The sequence below is a fragment of the Hirundo rustica genome, chromosome 8, assembly GCF_015227805.2.
Source record: "Hirundo rustica isolate bHirRus1 chromosome 8, bHirRus1.pri.v3, whole genome shotgun sequence".
Taxonomy (NCBI): Eukaryota; Metazoa; Chordata; class Aves; order Passeriformes; family Hirundinidae; genus Hirundo; species Hirundo rustica.
This window is the reverse complement of record NC_053457.1, coordinates 12,883,170-12,901,657: the sequence shown is the minus strand read 5'-3', so window position 1 is coordinate 12,901,657 and position 18,488 is coordinate 12,883,170. Positions and strand designations below refer to the sequence as shown.

The following is an 18,488-nucleotide window of genomic DNA, read 5'->3' as shown; positions in this document are numbered from 1 at the left end:
ACAAAAACGCCAAGCACTATCAGTAGAATTTCTCATGATAAAACAAAGTGGATAAAACTTAATCACAGGAATGGTTTATGGGCTTTCTTTCCATGAAGCCCCTACCCATGTTAAATTTATATCTTGAGAAACCAATAGACAAATGAGTAAGTGGCGATCTCACTGAGATCACAAAGAAAACTTTAATTTATTCTGAAATTTCTATTGCTAAAACAGAGATGGCAAAATATATGTAGCTTTCTTTTAGAGCAGATAATGAATGCACTACATTCTCCACCTTCACCCTGCCAAAATCGAGGCAAATGTAGATTTTAGCATCACACCGAAAATACAAAATAATTTGAGAATTGTGTTCAATTTCTCATGAGCTCTTATCTGCATAGAGGATGAATCTGCATAGAGGTCTGAAAACAGACACAGTGGCACCTTAAGACTCAGATCAATAAATTCACAGCTTCTGAATGTAGCCTTACACCTTTGGTGGACATCAAGACAAGCTGCAGCACAAACTTGTTCATCTTCAAATGCTAGAGTACTCAGCAGCCTGCTTTTACTTTATGAGGACACAAGTGCAGCTTTTTTGTCTACTTCATTTCTCTCCAACCTTGAGCACACAGAGTGAAACACTGCTGACTAAACACTGCAATACTTTCCCTCCACAGCATCACAATAAATTTAAACATACTACACTGAAATAATCTGAGATCTATATTCATTCTGAAAACTGCTTTAGTGGACTAAAGCTAAAGCTACTTTGAAACTATTTAATGGCAATGCATAAAAACAGCAACCTCTTCAATTTCCACTCAATATAATAAAACTAGGTTGTTCAAATTATCCTGCTCAATTATGAAACCTTATCAAAACTAAGACTGCTGGCACATATTGATTCCAGCAGTTACACAGTTGTCATATGAAAAGCTATCTGCAATATTCTTACAACAGTCTTCTCAGAATTTAGCAGCATCCACAATGTGCAGCTTCTTGTCAATATGGTCCCAAAACAGAATCCTGGGGAGGAAAATAATTTACTGGATAATAACCTGGGATAAAGAAAAAACAATTAAAACTACCAAAAGCAAAGAGCAAATATTTCAAGCACTTGGAACAGCACTCCTGTACTCACTATGAATTAATCACAGACTCAGTTCCAGCTTTCTGAAGTTCCAGCTTTAACAGCTGCAGACCTCTGCAGCTCCTGTTGAGAGGACATTTTCAAAAGCAGTCTGGGCAAACTCACAGAACACTCTTGCAATTTTCGTTTTTTAATAAAATCTGAATACACATGTAATAAATACTGAGTTAATATCAGCTTCCAGTCATTAACAGTAACAGAAAAAGAGAACACTCTCACACAAAAAAAAGAAAATGTTATCAGGTAAAATCCACTTGAAATTTGTTTCCACTCTCTGGTGCACTCTCTCTCCTTTCAGGGTCTGTACTAACAACAGGTGGTGAACAAGTGGGCAATTCATTTGCTATTATTTCCAATTCACTCCTACTGAGACACACAGAACACTTTTCTTAATTTCAATTATGTTTGCTTACTATTTTCTTGGTCTGCTATCTTGTTTTATGTCCAAGTTCTATGTAACAATGGGAATATGAAATTCATTATGATCAAATATCAGAGGCCGCCTGGGAGGGGTTGATTCTTTGTCTGCTTTGTGTAACAGTTTAAAAAGTCCTGTTCCAATATTCATTGGAATTCCCATGATGATGCACTCAGAAACACCTAGGAAAAAAACAAACAAAAACAGTGAACATTTGAACAGTGAGAACATACAAAACTACTTTCATTTGCCTGTTCCGTTTTGTGTTGCCTACACAATGTTGAACTCCACATGTAAGGACCAAGGCCTCTTCACTAGACAAAGCTGAATGTTATGGTCATCACACCAGTATATGTTACTTAAACAGTGTTAAATTCTGCAAGAAAAGCTCAACATAACCTAAACATCTTCTCCAGTAATGAAAGCCCTTCAGAAGGTCGGTTTTTAGAGAAGGCATGTTCCATTGCAGTGCCTATAACAGAAGATGCAAGGCAAACTTACTTCATGTTCATTCTCTTAGTGCTAAGGCTTCAGTCAAACCTGGCAGGGTTCCCTTGAAACCTCCCCAAGATCCCAGTGAGAAAGGCATAGAAATACTTGAGCTATAACACTCCTGGCATTTTCACCACTCAAAAAGTGTTCATTTTCAAGTGAAAGATTGAGTCTGTCCCAATGATTTTTGGTGGTTATAACATTTTCCCTCCAATGTGCTGACACATTTCTATTCCAGATCTACCAATGTGCACAACTGTTCCACATGCAAAGCAAGCTCTCAGATACCAGTGCTCCTCTCTCAGCACGCTGCTGTGATCCAAATGACGTTTTTGCACCATCTCAGGAGTTGAACTAGATTGTCCTTCACATAAATATATAAGAAGGTAACAATATATAGCTATACCTTTGAATACTCAAAGGATGAAATAAATTTGCTTAAAATTCTGACTTGATTCACCATTCAAATGTATACGAATGAAGATTCAGAAAATACAGTGCACAAAGCACTGTTTGAAACTGGCTACACTAAGACCACCTAGACATACACACAAACTAGTCAACTTGAACATAACACATATTTCTATGTCTAATTAGCACCCAGAAACTCCCAATGAGTAATTCCAGCTCCAGGAGGGTAGGCATTGCATAAACAGATCTCAAAAAGGGTGAAACCTTTTTACTTCTTTTCTCCATTTAACCTATGAGACAGACTTCTTAACAATTCAGTCCCAAAATATATGCGGCTTAAAGGAGTAAAAAAATCTGAAACAAATAGGGGCAAAAGCATTAAAAAAACCCACCCAAATTATTTAAATTCCAAATATTAGAACACATGGCAAAAATAGAAAATAAAGAGACAAACAGAATGCCAGAACTAATTTACTGTGTTTTCTGTTTGCTATATGTGGGCATGCTTACACCTGTGTATATGTAGCCATGTATTTTCAAAATTTACCAGATTCTTTCATGAGCTCAGTAAGATGATTCAGTGGCTGCTAATGTACTTAAAATTAAAACTCAAGAACAGACATATTTCAAAAGAAATTTCTGGCAACAGGTAATCTTGTCTGCTGTTAACAAAATGAATACTGATAAACAAGACTTCTAATTAAAAAACAAAGACCCACAATTTTCATTTATTTAGATTAGAACTCAATGAAGAAGTGAAAAACTTGGCCTGTTTATTTCTAGGTACAAGTGGCAAATGACCTAAGTAATCAGGTAAGAGTATAATCTTCAGGTAGGCTGAGACGTACTGGTCTTCCCACTTCTTAGCAGGAATGAAAATGAAACCTAAATACTGAGTGAGGTACTAGATTTATTCAACAGTTCTAGGTGTTGAAGATGCACAAACTTTCACAATTGAAAAAAAAAAACCACCAAAAAACCAGAACTATTGATAATGGGACAAATTTTCTAGTATTTCACTGAGATCTAGGCTAAGAAGTAAAAACAAATTACTCAAAGTCTCCTTAAGGAAACATTCAACAAGTATCCAACTGACTTCAAGATCTCAGTCAGATATTAGAAGTAGAGATACACACAACAAACTTTTAGGACTTGTGGGATGGATTAGCCTCAGACCAAGTTTTTGACATACCAGCTGAACAGGAAGCTCAACAAAGACCAAACTCCAATGCTCTGAAGAGGTTTTACAGACGCCAGGTAAAGACCACAAACCAGAATGGACTTTGCAGTACCTACCACAAACAGAATCCTTCTGTCCAAAGTAGGCAGCATCAAAGAGATGGTCTGCAGTCTTTTCAAAAGAAGCCAACATCAACACACTTTCCTTCATTTTTGCCAGTCCAAACCTCGTAATGCCCAGCACTTCACCCTTGATTGATGGAAAAAACCAAAGAGTAAGCCTGAGTAAATAAATATACTATCTACAATACAGTATTGTCATAATATCCTAATTCACAGTTGAGCATCCTGAAGGTTAATAGTTTGGTAGTAATCAATATCTATGTAAAACAAAAGTCATTCTTCATATACAACATAAGCTGCTATAAATGGTTAATAGATCTTGAATATTGAATAAATCTTGAGTTTTGAAAGAACTGAAAGAAACACGGCCATGAGAAAAACACCACAATCATAAACTGGCTGCTGAGCTACAAACTTCAGCAAACTGAGAGCATTATGCTGAACCTACTGCTCATTATCTACAGATAAATCTGACCTCAGCTGCCAGGAAATTACAGAAGACGCTAAATCTTCATTTTTTCACTCTCCAGAAAAAAAGGTATTTAGCTTTTTAAACTAACTTGACTTGTTTATGCCTATGTTTGTTACAAACATCCTGATTACATCAGGTTGCACATAGAAGCCTAAGTAAGGAGTACAGGCAAAAGAATGCATGGTAGGAGCCCACCAAGTTTAAAACATGAACTCTGATGCCCTTTTCTACTGCTGTGCTGCAGCTTCACAGGGTCAGCCCTGGGGACTGTTGCAGCTCAGTCCAACAAAGCTCTGCAGTTTTGGAACAAATCAGAACTCCATCCATTTCACCCAAATTAAACCCCTGCTCTCTGGCAAATTGCAAACTCTTACTTCACTAAGTGTACTCAACTCTAAAAAGCATACTGGATATGAAAGAAAGAAAATCCATCAGTAAAGAGCAGATATGATTTTGTACTAACACGTTGTGTAAGACTGTTCGTGTCAGCTGATTCTATGAGTAATCTCTGTATCTTTTGCCCCTCACATAAGGTGCAGCTGTTACAAACCACTCCCCATGGAGTTTTCTGCATAGCAAGCCTTAAACTGCATGCATGGCTACCCCAAGAGTTGTTTTTCACACCATCACTCTTAGAATTCCTATTTTGAATAGGAAATTATTGCTCCCTGCTCATTATATCAATTTTAGTCAAAATAGATCCCCCTTCCCCTAAAGAACTAGAGTAATTAAGCATATTGTGAAAGATACAAATACCAGTATTAGGTTAGTACAAATTTGAATCCTTTATGCCTAGAATGAATCTCTCAAGCTCGACCACCCTTCTCAAACATAATAAAATTAATTTGTATAAACAGGCCAATGTAACTTTTAGAAAAAACATAGTACAAACCTTGTAAGTCATTAGATCAGACAATAACATAACATGTCTCCTGTCAATGCTCATGCCATGGTTCACCATTGTATACTGAATCTCATTGATAATGGTCGTCCGAGCAGCTTCAATTCCCAGAGTTTTCTCTACCTACACAAGAGATCATTACATGAATGAAGAACCAAGTGCTTCGAGCATGTACATTCCTTGAATAAATACCATCTGATAGCATGTTAATATTCCATTTCTATGACCACCCTTTTAAACTTCCCCCTTTGAAAAATATAGAAACAGCTTCTTTGAAGTGAACAGTGCTGCCAGTGAATTATTCTCTTGTGTTAATGCATTCTGCCACCTATTAGTGAAATCAGGCATCATTCCGTATCAACTGCTGCATCTGAGCCCAAACAAGCACTTGTAGTAAAGATGCTATGGGGAAAACCCTATAGCACCCATTTAGATTACCTCGTAAGTGTTGTTAGAGGAAGTTTTTGTTCCTTTCACTCCATGAGTAGCCATAACAGCTCGTAGGTTATCACCTTCAACCAGAAGTTTGTATTTTTCCTTTCCACTTTGTTCATCAACATGAATGACAGCTCGAGAAACTTCTGGTATGCCTTGCACTACAACCTTCACAAAACAAAAAACCCCTAGTAACTTTGATGTATACAGTAACACAGAATAAAAGGGTAACACTTACCAGCATTCAAACCTATTGAGAAGGCCTAGTACGTGGAGAAAAGACTCATTCAAAACACATATGAGTAAGACTTCTTGCTCTTAAACACACTAGTGCAAAACTAACACTGACACTGTACTGTAAAACTCACTCACTATCTATGTTTTATATTTTATGTCAGATATTCCCACACTCAGGTTTGGGTGTCTGAATGGTGGCAGTCCCATACAAATAAAAAGGCAAGCTGCTAACAATAAAGATTCATTTATCTCTGTTTTTAAAATCGAGTAGACAGTCTCCTCAGAGAAAGCTGAAAAAATGCCAGATACTGTCATGTGGTTAATTTCTCAATGCAGCTGGAAGCAGATATAACTATTTCTTACATCTGCTGCACTTGAAATGCTTCAGTAAATGTTTTAAGGGAAATATCAGCACTTCCATTTTATTTATGAATATTAGTAAATGATGGCTTAGTTTCAACAGCAAGGCAGTACCACCACAATCTAAGAGTTACTCACCCAGCCTATCTTCACTGTCAATAAGAATTGACAAGAATTATTTCATCCTGCCACCATGAAACAAATTGTTACTACTGATTACCTTCCACAAAAACATGAGACAGCCTTTGCTTTTACCTTTGGTAGCTCTTCCTTGAGGGACTGCAATACATAATACATGGAACTCTTGCTATTTTCACGAGGGGTCACACATACAACTGCTTCTCCATGGACAGCAACATCCCCAGGCTTCACTCTGAGTTTAGAGATGCAAATTGAGTAGCGCACAGTCTCTGCGTTCACCTGTGGCAAAAGGCAAACATCAGGGTTATCACAGCAGATATCAATCCAAATAAATGGAGCAAGTTTTCAACAGATTATAAAAAGGAAAATGTAGGGAAAAAATACCCAAATACTCTCTTCTAAATTAATCTTATAAATTGCATGAAATAGTATCCTATGCGGAGAATACTATCCCATACATTAACCAATGGACAGAATTGGCATCCCTGGGTTTAGCAAGACATGAATGTATGCGCTCTCATTTCCAAATAAAGGGGAAATAATCCACTTTGAGAGGAAAAGAAAGATGTAATGTAGCCACACAACATCCATCATTCACAACCTCTTTTCTAGCTTCCCCTGGTGAGGTTACTGACACAGGATTAAGAGACCCTTTGTAACGTAACCAAGGTATAACCTGTGTAAGAACTGAGCAACTCACCTCTAATCTTAGTAGTCTAATGCGCTCTAAAGACAGCTTCACTAGGATGAAACAGTCATCTGGAAGAAACACTTCCTCAATATATTCAGAAATCTTTAAGAAAGAAGGACACAACAGTCAGCATGCAAAAACGGCTAAAATGCCCCACGGCAATTGGCTAATACCTACATTTAAAGCATTAGCAATAATAAATTTTTCTTACCTCTCCTAACAAAGTTTTCTCAATCCTTCCTTTAACCAGACGGGCAAAATCAGGATCATCATCTTTGTCCAACTGTGCTGTTATAATAGGGGTGCTGCAAGAATAAACACACACAAAAACCCAGCTAGGACATTGCTCAGCTAGAGTACAGATGGCAACTGGAATTAGAGCCTGCCTTATGGAATTTCTCTTATCTAATGCAGCATTTAGAAAGATAAAGAGATTTTCAGCTTCCTCGGGTGTATATAAAAATTACTGTTCAGGAACGTCAGGCTGGTAAAAACAAGCAAACACACAAGTACTACTGACTTTTCACAGCATATACTATTCTAGCATTATTTAAGCATGGCTTCATGCATACCTAGAAAGATGCATGCTTCAAACACTGCAAGCATCAGAGCACTTCACAATAGATGAGACATCTAAGGAAATATTATACTTAACAAATAATCACTTTCCTTTATTTGATTTTCTCTCTGGGCTTAAGTATCACAGTTGGGCAGACATCAGATTTTTCTTGTTTGAGTATTTGCATTGAATGATGTATATTGCTGAGGACAGGGAAATGCTATCATGTATTGCAAATTTATCCATTAGGTTTCACTTGGGCAAAGGAAAAAAAAACCCAAACAAATCAAAACAATGTTAATACCTAATAGCCTTTGAAGCATTAATGATTTCTTTGATTCTTGGTACACCCAAAGTAATGTTCATTGAAGCAACACCAGCAAAATGGAAAGTCTTCAGAGTCATCTGTGTGCCAGGCTCACCAATACTCTGTGCACAAAGAGCTCCTACTGCAGAACCAGGCTCCATCTGTGCCCTGATAAAAAAACATAGAAAGGGATATGGAACTGAATAAGGTACAAGATCCTGAGCAAACAACAGAAACTATTCTGGTAGATATGAGAAGTTTGTTAATGTATTATTTTAGTAAACAAACAAGAGAGAGGTTGCAAGGTCACCAATACTATAAGACTGATCTCATGCAAAGCAAGAAGGTGCCCTGTCATATAAGCATTCCACAGATGCAGTATGATTTCCATAACAGATTACAAAATGCTTGTCCTCTTCCTCCTAATCATCAAGCACTAGATCCAGCATTCTCTCTTCAGGAAATCCCATATGCTAACATTTACTTATTACAGTGAAAATGATAATTTACATCTAAAAACACTTAAGACAAATGTAAACAAGTACTCCTAATAAAGGAAAGCAAAAAAATGGCAATTGCTTTAAAATAGTTAAGAAATTAACATATATTTGAATTTTCTAGAAGAATAAAACATTAGGAAACAATGCAGGTAGGCCCCAAAGGAGAGATCACCCATGGCTGCATGTGAATGTCCAAATCCGAGAAGACTAGGTAAATGAAATAAACCTCAATGGATAAAGAGATTAGAACAGCCACCCTAGCACTATCTTGGTGGAAACCAAGAATAACAAACAAACAGATCCTACGAGTGCACAACATATCAAAGAACATTTTAGAACAAAGTGTGATGTAACTCCGCAGACAGCGTAGATCAAGAATAGCTAACAAGATTATTAGGAATTTGAAACTCGTCGAGTTTGTTCTACATGGACTTATTGAAGGTTTTCAAAAACCTCCTGCAAGAGGGGGAGGAAGAAAACATGTCTGGCAGTGGGTGTAAGAATGTGAAGTGTTTAAACAATATCCTCCCTTACTCTGAATCCCATCACTTTTGGCTTTTACCAGAATCTGCTGTCAAAACACGGTCTGTGGATGTAAGTAATGAGCAGCTGAAGGCTAAAACTGTGCTTGTTGGTATGATTGTTATTACTTCAAAAGGAAGGTGCTTAAACACAAGCAGAAGCCTTTGCATGCTCAAGAAATATAGAATGAGACATAAAGCAATTTTTTATGATGTAAAGGATACCAAAGTCTGTAAATGAAAGGATCTGATTTTGACTCAAGACAAATGTAAAAATCCCACCTGTTAGACCTATAAGAACTTTTGTACAAGACTCATCTCTGCCTTAACAAGCACATCTGTAGACAGTGATGTCTTTTTTTTTTGCATCCTACCTTTGTCTTGCGATGTTTATGTTATTGGAGCCAACTGTTTCCAATTCTCTGCACTGCATTCACAACAGAACCAACAATCATACAGTAAAACAGCAAAACACACTCCTATGTTATCAACGAAACAGCAGCACTGAGAACACAGCAGGGTGAACACTCACCTCATGTATTTGTCTCTGCAAGTCTCCAGAAACTTCTCTAATTGTGTTGGAGTAATCCTGTCCAACTGATATAAAACTCTTGGCTGAAAAGAGAATGGAATAGTTGGAAAAGCAACAACTTATGAAGATTGAAAAGAACTACATCATTACCCCATTGAAACTATTTACCTCTGTTGTGCCATTGTCATTAATTCCATACTTGTCCCTAGTTTTTTTTATCTTCTCAGAAACACCTTTGATGAATTTTTTGATTTCCTGAAATCACATTAAAACCACAGTAAGCAAAGACATGGTCTCCATATGAAGTCTTCAACAGAAAATTATTTACAATAAATTAATAATGTACAATATGAAGAGAGGAAGATCAAAATTTAGACAAACACATACCAGTTTAGCAAACAGATCCACTTTCGTGTAGCCACAAATCAGTAGCAGTACATGAGGACTACGGTCCAAGCTGAATAAAAGCATCCTTCCTGAGCACACACTCACAGGTGAAGATACCTGACTTGGATTGATCCTTCCTACCCACCACTTACTGAAAGTGATTTAAAAACTAAAAAAAAAAAACCCAACTCAATTCTTTCTTTTTTTGGCAATGCTGAAACAAATACATTCTCATTCATTTCTTGGTATTCAAAACAGTCAAAGTGGAAAGACCGTGGCAAGAGAGGAAGTATATAAAGTGTATCTCCTGAATAGATTACAGAGATTTGAGATGAACTTTATTTGTGAGAAAAAAACCCTCAAAACTATTATATTCATGTCAGTCTTTACCTAATAAAATTCAAATAACTTCTCTATGCTGTGGAGAGGTCTTGCAGATAATTGCATTTAACACATCACAGTACATGCACCTGTCACTCTCTTACCAAATGAATTTTTAACTGTCTTTACTGGAACATAAACTGAAACAACACTGTTAGAAAAATATCCAACATTTATTCTATATAAGTTCATTTAGTCATTACACTTTGGATATAGACTAGAAGTCATGAAATACAAGATCCATTATTAAACACTTCCACAAATGTGGAGTCAATGCAAGACTACCATAACATAACAAGGTTATCAAAATCAAAAAATAAACAGAAAGCAAGAGGAAATCCTTCCCATCTATTTCAACCATGATTTAGGAAAGCCTTCATAGAGAAACAAATACTTTGATTTTTCTAGAGGCCTTTTAATCCCTTTCTACCCCATTAGTCCTACCTAACAAACAGAGTGACTGTTACACACCATCACCTCTCCTGCACCAGGTGTTGGACTCCTGCAACCACCACAGTCAGCTGAGCACTGACAATTATTTGCAAAATTGAGTAAGTATCTGATGGACTGACTGCCTTTTTTTTTTCCCACAGCTGAGTTCACAGAATCATTATGCAAACACCTCTATTACATTCTAACAGAATTCTCACTCTCAAAATAACAACACTCTTACTGGCATTCATGGTATTTCCTGTGAATTATTTTCTGTGAATACCAGAACTGAGTTCAAAAGGAAGAAGAGACAACAGAAGTGCTGCTGGAATGGATGCTTCAAAGTTGCTTCCCCACTTGGATGACAGGATGCATTGTTACATTTTTGCCCCTTTTTTTTTTGCCCTGCAGTAAGTAGGATTATTCACAAATAATATGTTTGGACATTTTAAAGGTTTTTGACCTCAAAATATCTGCAAAAAAATGATAATGTGACTTATTTCCTAAAATAAGCGTTTAGGCAATCATTTGCTGTTAGAGAGGTTAATCTTTTTACTACAGGTGCATACAAAAAGGACATGCAGAAGACTTTTCCTCTTTGACAGTGCCTGATTCTGAAATAGTGTTAAAAAATCTAAACAACTCCAACACAATAAATCAATTATTATACATAATTCTGAATAAGATACTCCAATTATATGTTACTTCCATATACCAGAGTCAGAAAAGGTGGAAGAAAAATCTCCGAGGACTTATTTTTCATTGTAAAATTTTTATTGACACAGAAGACCTAAAAGAGGAAATTACTTATTCTCAGCTTTCAGGTAACTGTTGGCAGTTTATCCAAACTATGCATTAATTTTTGCTACAAATGGAATGAAAATGTAGCTCACTCTGCTGAACTTCTCTCTCTCTGGATTTATAAACTTTAGTGCAACATTGTACTCCATGAACACAGCTATGTAACTTCCAGAGTGGACTCAAAAAACCAGGTTTTTTTCACCCCTTCCAAATCCATGAAGTCTTAGACTGGACCAGATTAAGAAAAAGGCACCAAATGGGCTCAGTAAGATGTGGCTGAACATGGGCCTTGTCAGCTGCTCCAGAGCTGCTGTTTAGCCAAAAGGGCAGTTCAGGGTGCAAAGCACACTCTGCCAGGGTTTGCATCAGGTGTCCCAGCAGCTAGGTGAGCGGGATCATTTACACCATAAGCACTGCTCACAATGCAGTCCTTGCAGTGAAGAAGCCACTGGAATACACAGGGGCACAGAAAATGCCACGAGATTCAGCCAAAATCGGCTCCAGTTCAGGCAGACCCAGTAGGCCAACTCTGCATATGGCAGCACTGACTGGCTGTATGCTGAGCTATCTCTGTTTGCACCACATTCCCAGCACTCCTATCTTCTCAAAAACAGCACAGAAAAATGACTGTCCTTTTTTTTTTTAATTGTGAGGGTTTTTAAGGATTTGCCCAATTCCAATCAGAAGACAATTTCCCTTCACATGTGCTTTAATATACTCAAAAAGGTTAAAACATCAACATAATTAACTGTGCCAGCTGACAATCTGCTTTCTCATCAGCTGAGTTCCCTCCAGCTGGGGTAGAGTGCAGGAACAAAGAATGCGGCCTGTTTGAAGGAGGATATTCAGACATGCTGTATTCTGGACTGGAGTGGATAAGCCCATTATAGGAACCTCCTGCTAAAATACCAGCACTAAGAAGCATCTCTGTTGTGGAACAGAAAAGTAAGGAAAGGGAAAGGAAAACACCCCAAAAAACATGCTCATATTCCCATAGACTGAAAGAATGACTTTTAGAAAGAAGTGTCAAGTACTGGAAGAAAGCTTCCTCAAAGTCCTTGAATTTAGCAATGAGTATTAATTAACATGTCCCAGCTTTCACATTAAGCAAGTTATATAATTGTGATGAACGCCTATGTCATAACTTAGCAAGCAGTAATGTATATATGCTAATCTATTACTTTAGCACTATACACAGATCTTTAGCTAAAAAGCACTAACATTAATGCTCACACAGTGCACACACATGCTATGTTTACCTCATTATATTTTTCATAACCTGTCTCAGTTAATGTCTTCAAGGATGAACAGAGAAAAAAAGGAAAGAAGAAAATATAACTACCTAAAACTTAAAAATCTTAAGCTAATTATCACTAAGGTGATGCAACCGTATCTGTACTTCTGAAATTAATAACAATTATTTAAGCTTTCATGAAATGATTTAAAAGATGTATACTTGAAATAATAACTTAATCCCCAAACTCTTATATTAAATTACTCAATTTCTGTTCCTTTAAATTCGCAGTTAAGCTTTACAGCATACTTCAAATATGGATATAACTATTTTTTCAACTCAGCTCTATCAAGAGAAGTGCAATTCAGGTTTACCTTGTGCTCTGAAACACACTGATCTATTAAAAAGAAACCCTTCAAACACAGGTCATTAAATTCATCTTCTCATCACTGCCAATAATCAGAAGGTTCAAGGCAACAGCTTTGGATGGAGGTAAAGTTAATTCTACAGGTAGGTTAATTCTACCATTCTGATCAGTGATTCTCAAGCAAGTCTTCAGAGTGGTTGCTCTCATAAATACTGAAATTGCCCAATGCTCTTTCAAGCAAACCGAATTTAACAATTCAAAGTGCAAGCAGTCATGTGAACCTTCACTCACCCTTAAAAGCCATGTAAGTAGTCTCCAGACAGGCTAAAGTCCTGTCCTTAATTCATAAGGAAGAGTTAATTACAGTGTGATAAGGAAGCGAGATAATTACCTGCAGAAAACTGTCTCGGCAGCAAAGAAATTCATTCTTCTTCATGATGGACTCAGATGTTAACACCAATTCATTTTTGCTCAGGGCTGGTTCACTTCGGCACGGATAGACAGCCTTCGCAGGAAAAAACACAACTGCTTCACAGACAGCACGTGCCAAGTAACTCCATTGCAAAGGCACAGAACACAGACATGCAGAACTGAGTAACAGCATTATTTATTTCTGGTTGTGTCTTTTTGCAGTTTGTTTAATGGGGTTTTTTTTTGGTTGGTTTTGGTTTACTATATTATATTAAACTACTGTGAAAATAAGGGCCATATCCACTCCTCCTTATTTTTGCTAATCTGAAGGTATACACCCAGACATTTCTAGTTCTACCCATTTATTACACTCATATTACAGAAATCTAAACAGTTATTTTAGCAAAAAACTTTTCTCTTGGGGAAGGGGGTCATGGCACACCAACCAAACCAACCACAAATCCAACACTAAACAATACAAGTCTTCAAACATCACAATATTATTAAACAATCAGCAGCCAGTTCAACTCAAGGAATATCCCTGGTCTTGTTTTAATAGAGAATTAATCTGTGCAATGTATCAAACTAGTACCCAAATAAGCCAGTAGTAATTAATCTACTGAGTTGGATATTAGGCTCTAAAACTATGTTCAAGCACAAAAAAATTTTACTTTTCACAGCTTATACACTGTTTGGTCTCTGTACACAAATTGCTCTGTTTCACTGGAAAAAATATCCATTACTCCTAAAATATACATGCTGCAAGACTGACCAGGACGATTCAAAAAAGGCAATTTGAAAATAAGTACTACCAGTGAAACAATTTTCCCTATCATTTATTACATTCTTCTCCATGCTTAACAGTATTTTCCCACTTTCAAAAAGCATTTTAGCAATCCTTACCCTGATATTGTCTAGAACTCGCTTAAATTCCAGTGGTTCATCTTTCCCTTCCATAGCTGCAGGATCCAAGCCATCTCCTCCATAAATAAACTGTATAATGTCACCAGTAGAACTTCTGACTGTTAAATCATACTGTGAGCAAAGATCTTCAAGGGATTTTACCAGACGTCTCTGAAGGGAAAAGAAAAAAAAAGTACAAGGAAAGTAAAATGGATCTGTTTAAAAATAGCTGTTGATTTGCAATACAAGAACAGAAACCAGACTCAGGAAATAAATCTGACACAGTGAAAAGCAGGCATGAAAACCTATTTAAAATTATACATTAACCCTCAGGCTTTACTGTACATTCCGCAGAACATAAAAGTCAACAGAATTTCACACAAACACCACAACACTCCACGTTCAGAATGCCATTATATAGAAAACCTAATGACCTAGTGCTAAACTGCAAAAGCTATTGTAGCTCCAGACATTTGGGGTTGTGGTTTTGGGGTTTTTTTTATGACATTACACTCATATTCTTCCAAGCAGATTTATTTCTCAAAGGATACAATATGTTTTGTATGTGAAAGCAGAACCACTCAACAACTGTTTCCACTGGGCAAAACCAAAGAGGTCACCTGCCAAAGCCATTTTTCTCTCTAGGTTATCTGCTGCTCCTACATTAACTCCTTGTATTGGAGAATCCCTTAACTACCACATTCCTTTGCATTCCAAAAAAGAAAGCATGCTTTGGAACATCTTAGGTTAAACATTTTTATTTGAAAGATGAACTTTATTGTTCCATGACAGCAAATAAGATCACCTAAACTAGACTATAAATTGGTATTTTTTTTCCTCACTGGTGAGAAAAAAGGTAAGATAAAATAAATGTTAAGATTTTTTTTTTAATTTCAAAGTCCAAATGCTACAATACATTGATATAGGAAGAAAGTTGAAAAGTATTTTGCAGGCTGCTTATTATATTTGTATATGCATCTGTAAATACTTGCACACATGCTAAGATGATTCCATTAGTTTGGGAGACAACTAGTCACCCCATTAGTTTGGGAGACAACTAGTCACCCACCCCAAAAGGTGGGGTTTTTTTCTGTATTTGTACAGTTACTTGTGTATCTTGGAATGTGTTCCCAGCCCCAAATTATCTTGACTTTTCTACTGTCTGTTACACTGGGAAGAGGGCTATAATTTAAATACTACTTCAATGTTGGAAGTAATCTTAAGACTGCACATAAGAACAATAAGCTTTGTTGGAGGGACATTTATTTACAGCCAAAGACACTAAAATCTTACAGAACCAGTCTAAGTCTACAAGGCCAAGGTGCCTCTTACCTAGAGAGAACAGACACTGAAAGGGAGCTTTAGCTGCACTTCTGTCCATCACTCACATCAGGTTTAGGAACACACTACACAGAAAACAGTCTTCCACAACTGCACACAACAAGGACTTCTACAGCCCATATTCTAGAGGAAACAGCTAAATGCAAGCATGTTATTGTACCACTGGCTGAGGCCTCATTTATAAACTCCACACCTCCTGGAGAACAGACCAAGCCATGTATTTCGCAGTATAAATTACTCTGTTACAGTGATAACACACAGTGTTTGCACTTCTCCCTGGTCTGTCACCTCAACACACACACAAGAACATAGCCACATTTTTCAAGACTGATAAAACTCTCACTCTGCTGACAGTTACCTGCATATACCCAGTTTCAGCTGTTTTTACAGCTGTATCAACCAGACCTTCTCGACCAGCCATTGTGTGGAAAAAAAATTCAGTGGGAGTCAACCCAGAATAGAAGCTGTTCGCAACAAAGCCTTTGGCTGCAGGGAGCTGCAGGGAAAAGTGGGAAAAACAGATAAAATGCAATGCATGTTCTGTATGTTACAGAAAGACGTGGTGCATGTCATTGAAACTCTTTCTGAAAGTTAGCCAATACCCCCAACAACACAGGACAATGAGCTCAGCTCTGCTTAGCTCTCAAGTTCCTTATTTATATTTTAGATCAAAATCAAGGTTTCAGAAACCCTTGCCTAGTTCTTCCAAACTAATTTAAAAGAATTTCTCCTTCCTCCTACAAACCCAGTCACACTTCCAGCTATTCCTTCCCAACTCTACACCAACACTTCCGTTAAACTCACAAAAATTGAAAATGCAGTTAAGAATGTTCATTTTGCTAAAGGAGTGCAAAGGTTATTTACTGAAAGTAAAGAATCTAGGAAAAATATGACTTGAGATATGTATATAATTTATTTTTTGGAATGGTTTGCCCTCACCCCTGAAGAAAGCTCTTGACAATGAAATTTACGCAGGCATCCCTTCAAGTCAAAAATCACTGTTTGTTGTTATTTAACAGGTAATGCTTTCTAAATCAGAAAAAAGCTAGAGGTAAATTTTCTCATCTAAAATACTAAGTACGGTTTCTTCTTCTACTTATTCAGTATGTTACAAAACTCAGAAGCTGAAATTTGAATATTTAGTCACATATCCAAGTCTCATAGCTACCACCTGAACTTAGACAACACACTAATTAGACTACGGGCTTATATCTAGAACCTTCACTGGTGTTCATTAGATTTCAAGCACTTTAAAAGAAATTAATCTCACTGAATTATATTAACAAGTATGTTAACATAATTATTAACATATAACCAGTAATGACTGTTGCTTCATGTAAGTAACAGTCATTACTTACTGCTTCGTGTAAGACCAAACTGAAACATGAAATACTGAGAGTAGTCCATGGTACCTATCCTGGTGGAAAAAGAGAAAAACCAGAATGGTTTATCTGGCATGTCTCACCTGTTTATAAAGACACCAAGACACATTCAGCAGTTTTCCTGGAAAGTATTAGTGCAGTCAAATATAACCTCAGTGAGAAACTTTAACAAATTATTTTTAGGACTCATGAGAACCAAAAATGTATCATTTTAATTTTACATAATTAAAGGTCAAAGCAAAGCTTAGCTGTAAAAACCTAACTAGACGTGCTAAGGCAATTCAGAACACTATTGTTAACTCCCAAATCACACAAAACATTTTACATGTATCCTCTATGACCCTTTTCCTTCAGCAGATCATGACAAGGCATTCTTCTCAAAATGGCTTAAGGAAACTTGTTTCACTTTCCTTCACAGCCTGCTGTAAATGTCCAGAATTACCTTGGAATGCTTCTCAAAGTGAGGCAAGGACCTGTTCTCAAACCCATCAGGAACACGGGACCCACTGATAGCCTGCTGCCCTACACAAGCAATCATCTGGGATATGTTAATGAAGGAGCCTGAAAAGACAGAAAGGGAAAGACCCTCACTCAAAAACGAGGAATATACAGCTTCCCTGATGAGCTATCTTCATTTGTCAAGATAGTCAATTACTTAGCCTCGTAACTGCTCAGCAAAACAGAAGTGCAAGAGTTAGAGAAGCTTTTCTGTTGTCCTGTTCATTTCAGCATTTATGCAGAGGCTGGCAATAAAGCCTATGATACCGCCAACATTTTTTTTTTCTCTTTTTTTTCCTTTGGACCATAGACATTCATGCCATTTCTTGGCTCCAGTCCTTATACTATACAGGCCTGTATTATGGATTGTGTTTTACACAGTCCATGATCCTAACCTACATATTTTGTTTCACAATTTCTTCAATAAACGTACTCAAGCAGTATTTCTCATAAAGGGTTCACTGTCTACCAGGACTCCTAGAACAAATTAAGTCTCAGAGAATTAAGTCACTAACTCAGAAGTTTTACTTGCTGAATATGTTTGCAAACAATGCCTCCCCATCACCCCCACAAAAATTATATACTTCATATATTCTTCATCTCAGATTTCAGTATTTCCTTAGAACACAACAGGTCACTATGAGGCTTTCCACAATTTATTAGACAGCTAAAAAAGGGAAAAGTGATTTCTTCAGATTCTTAAAGGAAATAAATGAAGCTCACAGAAGAATTTGAGAGGCCTTACAGCACCTTCCAGTACCTAAAGAGGGGCTACAAGAAAGAGAGAGGGAGATTACACAAGGGCATGTAGTGATAGAACAGAGGGAATGACTTGAAACTATCAGAAGGCAGGTTTAGACTAGACACCATGAAGAAACTCTGTTATGAGGGTGGTGAGGCACTGGAACAGGTTGCTCAGAGAATCTGTGGATGCCTA

The 18,488-nt window shown here is 37.1% G+C and overlaps 1 protein-coding gene across 3 annotated transcripts in view; it reads right to left on the bottom strand.

The window, feature by feature from the left end:
- Positions 1 to 1,249: 1,249 nt before the first annotated feature.
- The window catches only part of POLR3A (RNA polymerase III subunit A), a 32,029-nt gene continuing 14,790 nt past the window's right edge, over positions 1,250 to 18,488 (bottom strand). Inside the window, exons 18-31 of one of the 3 annotated variants that reach the window (XM_040071374.2) lie at positions 17,496 to 17,614; positions 16,030 to 16,167; positions 14,331 to 14,501; positions 13,408 to 13,521; positions 9,583 to 9,669; positions 9,415 to 9,497; positions 7,859 to 8,029; positions 7,207 to 7,300; positions 7,005 to 7,097; positions 6,419 to 6,583; positions 5,570 to 5,734; positions 5,123 to 5,254; positions 3,753 to 3,885; positions 1,250 to 1,735 (exon numbers count right to left, since the gene is read on the bottom strand). In XM_040071374.2, coding sequence (XP_039927308.1) covers positions 1,587 to 1,735; positions 3,753 to 3,885; positions 5,123 to 5,254; positions 5,570 to 5,734; positions 6,419 to 6,583; positions 7,005 to 7,097; positions 7,207 to 7,300; positions 7,859 to 8,029; positions 9,415 to 9,497; positions 9,583 to 9,669; positions 13,408 to 13,521; positions 14,331 to 14,501; positions 16,030 to 16,167; positions 17,496 to 17,614 — 1,814 coding nt within the window. In that variant the 3' untranslated portion in view covers positions 1,250 to 1,586. The remainder of the gene's footprint in view (positions 1,736 to 3,752; positions 3,886 to 5,122; positions 5,255 to 5,569; positions 5,735 to 6,418; positions 6,584 to 7,004; positions 7,098 to 7,206; positions 7,301 to 7,858; positions 8,030 to 9,414; positions 9,498 to 9,582; positions 9,670 to 13,407; positions 13,522 to 14,330; positions 14,502 to 16,029; positions 16,168 to 17,495; positions 17,615 to 18,488) is intronic. The other 2 variants (XM_040071375.2, XM_040071376.2) reach the window with 2 other exon arrangements.